The 15,155-nt window shown below is 32.9% G+C and overlaps 2 protein-coding genes across 2 annotated transcripts; both read right to left on the reverse strand.

Annotated features, from left to right (window-relative positions):
• Positions 1–1,068: 1,068 nt before the first annotated feature.
• Positions 1,069–2,473, reverse strand: LOC125817556 (homeobox-leucine zipper protein ATHB-52-like). The gene is made up of 2 exons (XM_049497103.1): positions 2,246–2,473; positions 1,069–1,504 (listed from the first exon to the last, which is right to left on the reverse strand). Exons 1-2 carry the CDS (start codon positions 2,434–2,436, stop codon positions 1,069–1,071), a joined length of 627 nt encoding a protein of 208 aa, XP_049353060.1. The 5' UTR covers positions 2,437–2,473.
• A 3,863-nt stretch (positions 2,474–6,336) lies between these two features.
• On the reverse strand, positions 6,337–9,440 carry LOC125817365 (uncharacterized protein At4g28440-like). The gene is made up of 2 exons (XM_049496897.1): positions 9,074–9,440; positions 6,337–6,640 (listed from the first exon to the last, which is right to left on the reverse strand). The coding sequence occupies exons 1-2, from the start codon at positions 9,312–9,314 to the stop codon at positions 6,456–6,458; spliced, it is 426 nt and encodes a 141-aa protein (XP_049352854.1). The 5' UTR covers positions 9,315–9,440; the 3' UTR covers positions 6,337–6,455.
• Positions 9,441–15,155: the final 5,715 nt, after the last annotated feature.

Raw genomic sequence — 15,155 nt, forward strand, 5'->3', positions numbered from 1 at the left:
CTAATTGATTTCTTTTTAATCGTGTGATTTAGATTTATTGTTTTTTCTCAACTCTATTTTACACTACGATAAATTAGTGGAATGCATCTCTACTCTTTGTCGATTTCATATTTTCTTGATTTTCACTTTTTTGACAGTAACAATGTCTAGAGAATTTTTGCCAAAGTCCTACGGAAGTATTCACGGAATAGAACTTTAACTTCTATTTGTGATTCTAATTACATGACATTTTAACAAAAGAAATATAAAAATTTGATCGAACCATACCTTCATGAACCATCAACATAGTTTAAGTAGTAGAAAAAAATAACTGATAATTAAAGTGTGTTTTAATTTGGGGTGGATTAGAGTATTACTACTCTCCTTCACAATTTGGGTAGATATGTGCTAAGTATATCGACCTATTTCATAGGCGGAGTCAGAATTTTTATTGTGGAGTAATTCAAGCTCTTGACAATTAATAAAAAAAAACTATGTATCTATATAAACACCTCAATAAACTCATGTGGATTGTAGTTTAAGGCTATTTGTGTCCCTTCTTACAATCAACGCACAATGACAATTATCTATCTCTTGGAAGATGCAAAAAATATCTTTCAAATTATCACACGAATTCCAACCCAACTACCATAATATCATAATGGAATGGAACAATCAAACTACTTGATCACTAATTGGTATAAACATGATTAGGTGACAAGTCATGTGCTTAAAAAACATATATTTTAAATTAAATAAACATCAAATACGAATAAATATTTTCAGTAACAACATACATATATTTTAATATTCCCATACCTAGCTATCCTTTTCCCATTTTTTCAACTCAAAATCTACATCAATCACTACGATTAACCCAAGATCAGTTTTTTTTTTATAATAAATAGTATAACACATAGAAAATACGCGCATCTAAAGTCTATATCATACCAAACAATTTAACTTTAATTACAAATTAAAGCGAATAGAACACATCAATAAACCATGATCAATTAATAAATGTGTAATGAAACACATGACATATGTCTTATATTTATCAGTTTGATGTAGACATCAGAGATACATATATTAATTTTTCCACACCCAAAGATCTTTCCCATTTTGCCAACTCAAACTATATTTTGACCCTTCTTCTCCACCCATCAAACAAGAATAAAGCTCATCAAGTGCCAAATTAGACTCACAATTATTATTGTTGTTGTTAATTTTATTATTATTTACCCATGAACAACTCACATCTTCTTGAAAACTTGAACTCCCTCCTTCTTCACAATTACCACTAGAAATTGAACAAGGAATTATCCCTTGTGCTAATTCCTCTTGAACTTTAGCTTGTTTAATGGCAATTAGCATTTCATTTACCTTCTTCAACTCAATTTTTAGACGTTCATTTTCTTTCTCAATTTGCTTCTTTTCAGCTAATGTAGTGTCTAGTTTGAGTTGGAGTGTAGTATAGTCGAGCTCGAGGCTTTGATTCTTCCATCTAGCTCGTCTGTTCTGGTACCTGTTGAAGACATAATTATGTAAAAAAAAAAAAATTTAAAAAGCTTTTAGATGAGACGATGTTTATTCCACTATACAAAAAAATAGGAACTATTGACAAGTGTCGCGCCAAAGCCACCTTGTCCAGAAAGTCATCTGACACATTTTTATCAGAAAATTACATTATATATATACATATAGGTTTTTTTTAATTATGATATATATGTACTTAATGTTGAACCTCTAAGCTTCTTTCCTCTAAGCTTCTTTCATGTGATTGGTACTTCTCTATATTTTAGCTTCATTTAATGACAATCCTAGCTCTGTTACTACTAGAGATAGACAACTTCTGTCACTAAACAATAAAAATACTAAATCCCAAACGCGAAGTCAAGGAGGGAGAAGGTTGTTCGATTGAAGCCGGATCTTTATGATCAAAAATCTCTTTTTAAGAAAAGGATCTTTATGGGAAAAGAACTTACATATTTAGTCAGATAAAAATTTAAAGTTTATTGGCTCTGAAATTATCATCGAGCCCATATAGCTCGTTTTCATTTATTTATTGTGTTCGAAATTAAGTTCTCCTAACACAAATGCAATATTTAAGAAAAGTTATTGAGTTCATCTGGGCCGCTATCTAATATAGTAGCTCCACATTAATTATGCTAATCCTATTTAACAATAAGTTATTGAAAATAATGTTAGCTATGAGTATTTTAGCGATGAATTTACGATGAATTTCATAGGTATATTAATTACTTACCAAATAGCAATTTGTCTAGGAGGAACACCCAACTCTTTAGCAAGTTGAAGCTTTTGGTCAAGCTCAAGTTTCTTGGTTAAATCAAAACTTGCCTCTAACCTCTTGACTTGTTCTTGAGTTAGCCTCTTTTTGTTATGGTTCAATATAGATTGATGTTTATGTAGATATTGAGAATTCAAGAAATTATTCATGTTAGAAAAATGAAGAAGAGAGTTTCAAACTTGTAATATGATATTGTAGTGTTATTATGTTGTTGGATTTATACAAAAAAAAGAATCACAAGTCTTTAATGCCATTGGTACCTAGCTAGATTGGTTTTGTCATTAAAATATTCTTTAGAATTGTTTAATGTTACATAGGGAAGGTTCAAAAAAATTATGTAAAATCAAAGTTGAAATCAGAATTTTTAGTTTATAAATTCAGAATCATATTATTTTTTTTTGGCTTATTAGTTTTGAAACGAATATATGAACTTATTAAATAGATTTCTTAAACACAAATATAGGGTTTAAACTAAGTTTACTAGGGTTTTTTCGAACTCGGAATTGTCATTGTGGCTCTACCCTAATTGAGATAAAGCGGTAAATACTTTTTTTATTTTTAATCAAAAATCTTAAATTTAATCTTGATTATGAAATCAGTTTTGTTAAGAAATACTTTGCCCTTCAATTAAGTGTTTTTAATGTAAATTTAAATTCAATCAAACTTAAGTACGAATATCAAACATCTATCTCGAACCTAATAAAATATTTGTGTAGGGAAAGAACTATATGAAGAGGTGGATAGGGCTGACTTCTCATGCAGTGAGTTTGATGTTCACGTGAAGTTGGTCCTACAATGTTAGTTTAAATAATATTTTTTTAGTAAATTAAAATTTAAAGTATTTAATTTTATTATCATATACAGATTAAGGAGTTGATAATCAAATAAAGTAACAATATCTTTCTATTTTTTAATTAAAAAAATAATAATACTAAACTAGTTTCAAATTTTCAATGTCCGTATCAAGTACTTGGTCATCTTTTTGTTGCTCCACTAGAACAATTTTTTATTTTTAAAAAACTAACAGTTTGGTGTATAAAATATTTCACGTTCACATAAAATTTAGAGAAGGACTGCATTTTAAAGGGTGTATTGTATACAATTTATCCCAATACAAGTATTAATGGTTATTTTTACAACTCAAACTCAATTTATAAATCACACAAAGATAACTTAACTGTTGCTCTAACACATTTTTAAAGTTTTTTCATTTTTAAGAGAATAGAAAGCAAACATATTAAAATTAATGTCACCCATTTTTTTTCTTGGTGATTAAAGCTAAATTTTATGAGAGCACAGCTGTATGCAATAATTTATATTCTTTATGGTTCTTTTGAAAATAATATTCAGTTTCTTTGATAAATGTATTATTTATTTGAGTTCTTAGGTCAATCAACTTTATGTTGTAGCAAAGCCTTTAGTTAAAAGGAAAATCTTATCAATACAAGAAAGATACTTTGAAGCACTACTCAAATACAATGACAATATTTATGGATCAATCATGGATAAGTTGGGTCAATTATATAAATTTTTATTTGTTGGAGCTGATCTAAAAGTTGATATACCCAATTCGTAATACCAAATGTTGTTATCATAAAATTTAGAATCAATAAAGTTTAAATTCTAGTCCCGTCTTTATTTACTGACCACGTTTCTCTATTTAAATTCCAATTCGATTTATGTGATCCTTGCTCATATTGTTGTTCTACAGTTTGGATAAAGGGTAAAGCTTGAGTAGTCTATAGTACACAGCGTAAAACTAGCTAATTCATTAAATACTGAATTAATAATTTCTAAATTTACTTTGTTACTCGATCTATATAAGCTTGCTTATATTATCAATCTCAAACCCAAATAAATAAGGAGGGTTGGATAGATCCCAACGTAAAACTAGTCAATTCACATAGTATACCAATAATTTATAAACCTAACTTTGTTTACTCAACTTTTATCCAATCAATTTAATATTTATTTTGACTACTTCTAGTTTAATCTAGTTTTTTTTAATTTCATATTAATATATATTATTATGCCCCATCACCAATTGGAAATAAATCTTCTTGAAGTGACATTTCTTCTTTTGGTAGAACTGAACTATTTTTTGTCAAAAACTGTAGGCTGTTGGAAGGGCATAACATTCCCCACAAATTTTATTAAGTATATAAATGGTGGTTGGAACCTTTGTTCATGCACCTGAGGGATTTATCAAATATTGATAAGACACTACAGATTTCCTTTTGATTGATAAGATTTTAGGACCCCCCCCCCCCCCCACACACACACACACCCAACAATACCATAAGGAAGAAGATGTTAGGATAACGAAAGATAGAAGTTAAATGTGACGATCAGCTCAATCAGAATGGAACAAGGCAACTCCCTCTCAATAAAACAACACCATAAGGAAGAAGATGTTAGGATAATGAAACATAGAAGTCAGGTGTGATAGTCAGTTCAGTCAGAATGGAAGCGATCAAACAAGATAAATTAAATGCTAATTATTTTATACTATTGGTGTAATTTAATGTGTTTTATTTGTTAGTTAACTATCAAAAATGCATTAGAAATATCACTTTTTGTGAGTTTTAAACTTGAACTGTCAACTTTTAGCGTTTTTTACCTGAATTATTAACAATTACTTCTTTATCAACACACATCTCAAAATTGAATAGACTAAATGATTGAATACAATCGCCAAAATGTGCATGACAGCTTAATTTATCTATGACAACTGACTCATAAATTTTGAGATGCGTTTTAATAAATAGTTGATGATGATTTTCAAGTAGGAAAGTGATAATTGAAATGTACTTTTTGACTATTATCTTTCTTCTTCTTTTTTATCATATGCTAGAAATTCAATGGTTTCTTTTAAGCTGGATAACTAACATTCTCAAGCAAATAGGGTAGAGAGCACATCATTTATTTTTTATTATGCTAATTAAATGATGTGAAGAAGATGATGATGGAGACACCATTAGATTAAAGGGTCCAAAGTCTTTTGGATTTTTGGAAGGACCCCATTAGTTGAGTTATTTGTTTATGATATTATAATACAAGAAAGGGGGGATTCAAAGAACTACTATTAGATAGCAAAGAATCAATGATCTATAACAAAACATTAAACAAACTTATCTGTCACATGACTTGCTACCATGATTAATTAAATAAGAACTAGTTTGATAGGCCCTTCTTCATATTCTTGTTTGACCATGCCATTTTTGGCAACTTCATATTCAAAAGTACCACAACATTATACCTAATGTAATCTCAATGGGATTAAGTAAGGTAGACAGTAGTGTGTACGCAAACCTTATCTTACATTGTGAAGGTAGAGGGTTGGTTTCCGAAAAGACCTTCATCTCTTTATATTAAAACATAAACACTCAAATATTTTGGAGTTTAACTAGGTGATAACTTTTCACTACATCTAAGCCTTAATAGACAAATTTACCTAGTATTTGTACAGGGTGGAAAGTAGCAGATACATGTGGAATTGTCAGATGCAGAAAAATTGTCCCAAAGCATCATTCATTTGTGTTATGTAATTTCAAAATCCAAGTTGACAACTTAATCAGTAGGCTGAAACTGGATATGTATCAACGAAAGTTAAATCTAATAAAACATAACAACAAAAAGATCTCATCATGATTTGTCATTCATCAGACACCACATGTGGGATTACACAGAGTATGTTGTTGTTCGTGTTGTAATACAAGGGATATTTGTTTTGTATATCGATAGATCACGTCCTCTGCATAAACCCAGGGCTCAGTGTATTTTGACAGCAAAAATAGCAATTTTTGTCACCCGTAGGGCTTAGGAACAAACTGATAAACCGATTGAAATACATGAAGGGCCATTTTGATCATTTTCTCAAATAAATTACATGCTCAAACTCTATAAAATGTTGCCATACCTATGTCAGATCCTCCAAAAATGCATTCTTTTGGAGGATCCGACACACACCCTTCAGCATTTTTTAAGAGCCCGGCAACATAGCAAATAAAAAGCCATCACACATAAAATTAGGTTTATATTACTAGATTAGTACTTTCCAATTCCAAAGGAACCACAACTGCAACAAAATGGAGGATAATAGTACTAAACCTGGTAGTAGAACTATGAACTTCAACTAGTTAGCGCTTTCACTAAAAAGATCCTTTGTTCACTCCATATTCACCAGCTCATACTCAACAAGGGAGAGATTGTTATCCTGTTTCACTTCAAATGCAGCAGGTTCAGTAACCTCGATGCGTCCCCATTTGTCCACAGCTAGTCTCATGGTGCTCTTGAACATGTCGATCTTAGCATTCCGAAGGATGACAGTTGCATCAGCCTTCATCAGATCAACTGACCACAAAATCAAAGTTAAGCATCAAACAAATCTTTGTTAACACAAGAAGAAACAAAACCAAATACATGGAAGCCATTTTGAGCACTAAACATCATCTGAACTGACAAAACTGGCTATAATTTCCAGTAAAATTGGGGGAAGGAAAAAGGCATAAATACAATTATGTGGACTCTATTCCCGGATGCCTTCACAGATTACACAGTGGTGCGACTTAATCAAAGTTATACTTGACTAATCTTATTAATAATTCAGCTTCTTATACAAAGTCAGACACCATGGTCATAAATATAAATACCCGAAATGCATCAGCATCCAAGTAAACAGGAAAAAATAGATGGTAAAGGCACAAAATGTACAAAATAGAAACTAAAATGAGAAAGAAGCACTGACTAGCAGTGCTGAATCAAGAAATTTGTGATGCAAATATACTATAGGCTCAGAATGGAGAAGGATGTGAAATTAACATCAACTGAACAGTCAAAAAGGAAATTATTTTTTTCCACAGAAAACACACATAAGCATCAACAATAGATGGATTCATATATCTTGATCAACAATAGAAGGATTCATAAATTACGATGTTAAATGTCTGTGTCTCACTGTTAGAGCCCTATAACAGACTTTTAAGTGTGTGTAGCGTAATGTTGTGCAACAGATATGATATTCGAGCCAAACCAAAATCCTCCTTGCAATGACAGCATCATCTATCATCCTTTTTGATTTCTGAAGAAGCCAAGCACATCAAGAGGTTACAATAGATGAACATCTATTTCATTTTGTGATTAACCCTGCATCAGAACTCAAACATTTACCTAGAGTGGCTAGTCCTCCAGTAAGCCGTATTATCTTTCTAACTACTCCAAACCAGACCATTTCTACAAAGAACATTAGCTGCTTGTCTCCTATTTAATTGTGGATTACAACCATACTAGTCATTAGAAGTTCTCTCTACTCCTTTTAATCATTCACAAAAAGCAAAATAAATGGGAAAAAAGGTGCTACTCATGCGCTAGCCCTTCCTTCATTATAGATGATATGGAAAGAACATACAACTGAATTTCCAATCAAAAGGAGGTTGTAACCATCAACCCATTTTATCAAGCAGGCAACACTATCAAGGATGTTTTACCCACAGTTTGCTTTCATAGATAAATGCAGATTTAGCAAAACCCTAAACTCATAAAAGAAGAAAGTTATTCCTATCTATCCCGTTCAGCAAACACATTTCTTAATTTGGTACCAAGAACCATGTCTTCAATCATTAACAATCAAAATGTAAAAGAAAACAATGTCCTCTAATCGTTATGTGAGCAAGAAAATTTTGGTACTTTGTTCTACTATCATGCAATGTATCATAGACTCGAAATTAGAACACAATATTCAATGTAAGGGGTGCAGATTTCCTGACTTCGACCTCACATGTATGTATATATTTGATACTACCTATGCGGAGGTATAAAGTGCTCCATATCAAAACACAAAGAAAAATTTCAGCAAGCAGGGTAGATCGAGTATCTAAGCAGTGGATGTGTGACTGTTTATATTTTTAAAGATATATATTTATGCACACACACATAACTGGTAGAGTTACTGCTTTTTAGTTTTGTATGCATGTGCTCTCCGAAAAGCTTCAATGATAAACAAAAACTGAAAGAATAAAGTAGTGTGCTTGATATGCTACATATATTAGGCCTCTCCTGTATGTAATCTTATAAATACTACATGTATCATAGTCTAAGTAATTTGCACAATATTTAAGCTGGCAAATTTCCTAATTTCTAAGTCTTATGACCACCTATTTAACAAAACAATTTCGTCTGTTTGGCCCCAAAAAAGGAACAAACTTATGGCATACTACAACAGAAGTGGATCTTCTCAGTTTTAACATCCGAACAAGTCAAACCTCTCAAAACCAGCACACTATGATTTCAGAACAGAAATTACACAAGGATCAACACTTCAAAAGGCTTCAGTGACAAACTCAACAAAAAACTAAAAAGTAAATGGTCAAAAACACATCTAATTTATCACTTTCTCGCAAGTTTCATACTTCAACTGTCTATTGCTCCATTTACCTCACTAAACTATCAATCATTTGTGTTAAAACACACCTCGATTAGTTGACCAAATATCGTTCTCATTTTACAACAGGCTCGTGTAGTCCAACTCAGCATTGAGGAATATTTGGAGTAATAGTTTTGATAGATAAATGAAATACTGGATAATTGAAGGATAAACTCGCGAAAAATAATGATACTTTAGTTCTGTTTTTTACCATTAACCAATGTATTATTGTTTTTAATACATCAAATCAAACCGTACCTAACAAATAATCACAACATAACACTATTAACCTTATTCAACACTATTCTTACGCATCCTATAGACGACACCTTAGTAAATTAATCACAAAATTCACCAGTTTATACCTTGATCGTTGCGAGCAGTGAAGAGAATCGTTCCGGTCTCATCGCCGATGAGGCATTCAGCAATACGAGTGTTCCGAAGGTGCGGCGACACAGAACGTCCCTTCTGCAGAACAGTATTGGATTCCAAAACTTTCACGATGAGTGTGTGTCCATTAGTACCGGGAGTCAGATTCTCCACTTTTACAAAAACCGGTTTCCGTAATCCCGGCTTCGCATCGCTCTCCGTCGAGTTCGACGCCATTGAAATGAGCTCAGAAAAGCTGAATTTCTCTCTTCAATGGAGAAAATGTGATGAGAATTTTCGGTCTCTCTACAAATTCCCCTTTTTTTCTAACTTCTCTGTTCGACTGTTAGAATTCTGATTCTCTGTATTTGTTGGTTCACGAGGAAAGTATGTCAAACTTTTTTTGATTTGACTCAAGATCATCTCGATTCGACACGTGGCTTGAGCTGATTGGATGCCTATTACATATTATGAATTATACTGTAGTGTTATATTGTAGGTCATGTATTGTTTTTAATGAATACATTGTTTAGTGTTTGGATAATTATATTGTTTAATTTCATTACATATTGTCATACATTTATAAATTTGAACAATAGACCTACTAAAAAAAGTAGGATAGGAGCAGAGTTACTATTAAAAAGTAGGTTAAAGGATAAAATAGAATTATTATTAAATAATAAGTAAAGGCAAAGTGAGAAGAAAATATTAAGATATCGTTGCGATCACATCAAATTGGTCATTAAACAAAATGGTTTTTTTGGTCGTTACCTAATAATGAATTTAAACGATGTCATACAATAAAATTTAAGTAATAATCAAAACAAACATCGTATTTAAACTAATGATACAATACAATATGATTCAATAGAATACATTAATACAATACAACAAAAGAATAAACAACCATACAAACAAGGTGTTAAGATCAATATTTCTTATTTGAGTAGAGGGTTTATCAACGTGAAGAGATTATATATGTGTCAATATTCAAATATCAAAAATTATGAAATCTTTATGTTTACGAGAAAAATACAACTTAAGAAATCCAATTATATATCGAAATAAAATTTCAAGCTTAAAATCATGTCTTGTTGATTTAAGTCGACTGATGTGTATATTGCTCTGACTATTCGAAAATATCAACTAATGTGTGTCAAGATCTTCCAAGAGTGATGCATATTTGTCGGATCCGCACTAGTGACAAACAACATAGATTATTTAAATGAACATTTCAAGCTATACCACATCACAAGTTTCCATTTTAGTGTTGGTATATATGTATTTCAGAAGAAGAATTCAAGCTTCACAAGTATAACAAGTACTCCATCTTTCTAGCATCATTATCGAAGACAAACCGTTATGCAATGTTTGAGAATATCCCGCGACTAATCGATCAAATAAAAGGGCAGAGCGATGTGTTTACATCCCTACTCTATTCAAATAAGGCGAAACGTTGTGATGACTCAAAAAATAAACAATTGATTCAATTTTAAAAGAATTTTAAGAAAATAAGAATTTTAAATGAGTCGCCACCTCATTTTAGGAAAAACTAGGAAATCAATTAAATGATCTACGAAACCATAAAATTCTAGGTAAGGGGTTCAAGTGATTCTAAAGGGAAGGTGTTAAGCATCCTTCGAAATCCACAAATGTGATTCTCGACTGAATTCATTTTTTTCAAATTGAGCAGGAGATAACAGAATATACAAGTAAAACAAATATGCAATATATGCAAATAATAAAGTAAATCAATAATATAAGAAACGGTTTTGCCTAACGTGAATAATACAAAATAATGAATAAAGAATATTATTCGAACTTTATTCGAATAGCTTCAATGAGAAGCAAACATGTGTACCTGTAAAGACACTTAGTAAAATTGTTAGTAATAAATAAATATGAATAAATCAAATAATAACTTAAAAATAAAAACCCGTCTAATTAATATTGAAGGCCTTGGAAATCAACGATAATTTCTTCATAGACCAATTTTAACATACAAAATATATGAACTTAAACTAAATTTTCGTCTTTTACAATGGAGAAGCCTCGAAAATCGACGGAGAAATTTTTTTCATTGGCCAATTTTAACTTAAAATATAAAGCAAACCAAAGATCATATAAACCAAGATGTAGCACCCAAATGATAACATAACACCACGATAATAATAATAATAATAGCAACCTAGCTACTGGAAATTGCAAATTCTTTAATATTTTATGTCATCAACGAGCTGCCATATATATGAATAAAATAAGAACAATAATGGATAATTAATGAAGCAAACAATAATAATACTAAAATATTGTAATGGATAATTAATGAAGCAAACAATAATAATACTAAAATACTGTAATGTCTTGTCTAATAGGGTATGAATATAATCTAAACAACAACAAAATGTCATTAATAATTACGAAAATGATTAAATTCACTACAAAACAAAACATAATTAGTGGAACAACTATGGAGAAAGCAAAATACATTTAATTAAAAGAAAAGCATTTAAAAAAAACACATAATCAGCAATTAAACATAGCATGAAGACTTTTAAGGAAATAATATACTCACAAATAATTAATAACCAAAGATCATAACAATACTGAAAAGCAATAAAATAAAAGAAGCAAAGAATCTTAATGGTAAAAGAAAACAAACAGAGCTTCATTTGAGCATTATTTCTTCAGTAGCGAGACGAAATAGGTCACAATTCAGGCCAAATCTGGTTGTCGGCCACCGGTGTTGGAGTTTGAAAGTTCATCGGGGTTCGCAGCTAGCAACGATGTGGTTTGTTGCTTGTTTTATTATTCCAGTTCATCGGAGCTAAGAGCTCATCGCCGGAGTTCGTGATGGAGCTGGTTGGATTTGGGGTATCGCTTGACCTCTAGTTGAAGCTCGTTGTTGGTTTCACGGAGGAAAGGAGAAGGGTATGGTTGTGTTGTTTTTATAAAGTATAAAGCTGCCAGTAGAATGAAAGGAACGATGTATTTTATTGATTGTAACTAAGTATATATAGATTTTGTACAACTTCTACAGCAAAGAGATAAACTAAGAAAAAGGTAAGACTTATCTATAACCTATATACAAGGAGGAAGTTACAACAGAGTCCTAAAGAGAAGACACTACTAAATCTGATCCGTTATTACGCCCCCGCAAGTTGGTGGTGTCAACAACACCCAACTTGGAAAATTGCTGAACAAAAGAAGCTTTGGGAAGAGGTTTTGTGAGTATGTCAGCCACTTGATCAGCTGAGTGAAGGTGGTGAACTTCAATATCCTTGTTCTGAACTTGGTCACGAACAAAGTGAAAATCAATGGCGACATGCTTCATTCTACTATGAAAGACCGGATTGGAACAAATGTAAGTGGTGCTGATGTTGTCACAGAAAACCTGTGGAAGTCCCTTAAGTGAAAGCCGAAGTTCATGAAGAAGATTTGTGATCCAGTTGGTTTCTGCAACAGCAACAGCCACAGCCACAGCTCTATACTTAGCTTCTGTAGAGGACCGAGATATGTAGCGTTGTTTCTTGGAGGCCCAGGAAATTGGTGTGTTGCCCAGGAAAGTGATATAGCCTAAGGTAGAAGTGCGATCATTTGGATCACCAGCCCAATCTGAATCTAAATAAACAACCAAACGAGAATATGGAGCTTTGGCAATCTGTATGCCATATTGGCAGGTATGACGAAGATAACGGAGTAATAGCTTGACTGCTTTCCAATGAGAGTAGCGTGCATAAATTGAGAGAGTTTGCTAACTGTGAAGGCAATATCAGGACGTGTAAAGGATAAGTAGTGCAACTTTCCAATTACCCGCCTATAAAGAGTACCATCAGCTGGAGGATCATTCACTGAAGCTGTAAAAATGGTAGTTGAGGTCATAGGTGTAGGAGCTCATTTACTGTCTAGCATGCCAACATCCTCTAAAATATCCATAATATACTTGTGTTGGGACAAAAAAGTCCAGCAGTAGAAAAGATAACCTCAACACCCAAAAAATAATAAAGCTGTCCAAGGTCTTTCAAGGAGAAACGAGTGGAAAGACCATCGATTATATGACGAACCCCACGAATCGGATTTCCAGTGATGATTATATCATCCACATAGATAAGAACATAAACAGTGAATCCAAAATTATTCAAAATAAATAAAGAAGAATCAGATTGGGACTTGACAAACCCAACAGTTAGCAAATAACTTTTGAGCTCATTGTACCAAGCTCGGGGGGCTTGTTTCAAGCCATAGATTGCTTTATTCAACTTACAGACATGTGTGGAAAGACTTTGATCTTCAAATCCCGGTGGCTGCCTCATATAAACTTCTTCCTCAAGGCTTCCTTGTAAGAATGCATTATTGACATCAATCTGATGGATTGGCCAGTTGTATTGCGTCGCAATGGTAAGCACCAACCGAATAGTAACTGGTTGACTACCGGGCTGAATGTGGAATGAAAGTCTAAGCCTAGACGTTGGGTAAATCCTTTTACAACAAGACGAGCTTTATACCTGTCAATGGAACCATCAAATTTATGTTTTATACGAAATAACCACTTGCACTCAACCACATTCATCGAAGGAGTAACTGGAACCAAATCCCATGTCTGATTCCTAACAAGTGCATCAAATTCAGCATGCATTGCTTCTCTCCAGTACATGTTTGTTTGTATGTATTAGGAACAAAGGACGAGGAGAGTTAAACACTGACACTAAACTGCTTGGGTTTGAGGCTATTTGTTTTGGAGCGTGTGACCATGGGATGACTTGAAGTTGTCACCACGTGTGAAGGATCAGATGGAGCCAAAGCAAGTGTAGGTTGGGAAGAGTTATTGGCAGATGACTGAGAAGTTAGGTTGGTGGGAGGTATAAGGGAAGGGAGTGGTAACACTGAGGTACTTAGTTGTTGGTGATTTTCGCGTTGGTAGGTAATTAATGGTTTAGGCGACGGCGGGGGCTGAGTAAAATCCGGTGGTGGTGTGATGGTGTGTGGCAATAAAGGAAAGGATAAAGTCTGAGAATTACCTGATGCAATGGAGACACCTTCTGATCAGGCAGGCATTGAGTTAGGCAGTGGAGAGTACACGGGCAGAGCATCTGGAAGGGTATGACAGGAATCGAAACTTGATGGTTTATTAGTCACAGGTAGAACATCAGAACAAATCTCCCAAGAATCGGTGCTCTATTGGTTTTTTAGATTCGAAAAAATATTATGAAAAGGATAGGTGTCTTCGAAAAATTAAACATCCCTAGATAAGTACAATTTATTTTTGACGGGATCAAAACATTGGTGACAGTAATGTTTATTAGAAAATCCTAAATATACACAAAGAGTCTATTTTGGCTCTAACTTATTTTTGGCATATAGTTTAAGCCATGGGTAACATAAACAACCAAAAACTCTAAGTGATTCCTACTTTGGAGCCTCGTGAGATAAAATTTCATAAGGGCATTTATTTTGTAAATTTGGAGTGGTTAGACGGTTTATAAGGTAGACTGCTTGGTGACAAGCAAAACTCCAAAACGATGAGGGCAAGGATGTTTGATGCAGTAAGGTTTTGGCAGTCTCAACTACATGTCTGTGTCTACGTTCAACCAATGCCACTCTTTGAGGCATGTATGGTGGTGTCACTAAGTGTTCAATACCTTGAATTTTGAGATATGAGGATAAACCTTGGAACTCACCACCACCATCAGTATAGAGAGACGTAATTTTGGTTTGAAATCGACGCTCAAGTAAGGGATGTAAAGCTTGAAAGACATCAAGGACTTCTTTTTTTGATTTTATAGTGAAACCACATGTATTTCGAGTACTGGTCAACAAATAAGGCATAATATCTCTTGTTATCAATTGACAAAACAGGAGATGGCCCCCATAAATCAGTATAAATTATTTGCAATGGTCGTTGACTTTGTAATGAATTTTCAGAAAAAGGTAACATGTGCATTTTATTAGAATAACACGAATTGCAAATGGAAGCGGTTCTAGAATGTGAAATTGGAAGAGAAAACTGATGTAAAATCGTGTTTAAAGTGTGATGATTAGGATGGCCTAAATATTGATGCCACAGGTGTAGAGGAACGA

This window comes from Solanum verrucosum, unplaced genomic scaffold, assembly GCF_900185275.1.
Source record: "Solanum verrucosum unplaced genomic scaffold, falcon-dt-bn FXZP01000280.1, whole genome shotgun sequence".
Taxonomy (NCBI): domain Eukaryota; kingdom Viridiplantae; phylum Streptophyta; class Magnoliopsida; order Solanales; family Solanaceae; genus Solanum; species Solanum verrucosum.

Excerpts from the sequence above, each read along its gene's own strand:
- LOC125817365 (XM_049496897.1), bottom strand. The coding sequence starts at position 9,314 with ATGGCGTCGAACTCGACGGAGAGCGATGCGAAGCCGGGATTACGGAAA. Across the intron at positions 6,641-9,073 it reads CACTGCTCGCAACGATCAAG|TTGATCTGATGAAGGCTGAT; the intron begins GTATAAACTGGT and ends TTTTGTGGTCAG.
- LOC125817556 (XM_049497103.1), bottom strand. The coding sequence starts at position 2,436 with ATGAATAATTTCTTGAATTCTCAATATCTACATAAACATCAATCTATA. Across the intron at positions 1,505-2,245 it reads CCTAGACAAATTGCTATTTG|GTACCAGAACAGACGAGCTA; the intron begins GTAAGTAATTAA and ends TGTCTTCAACAG.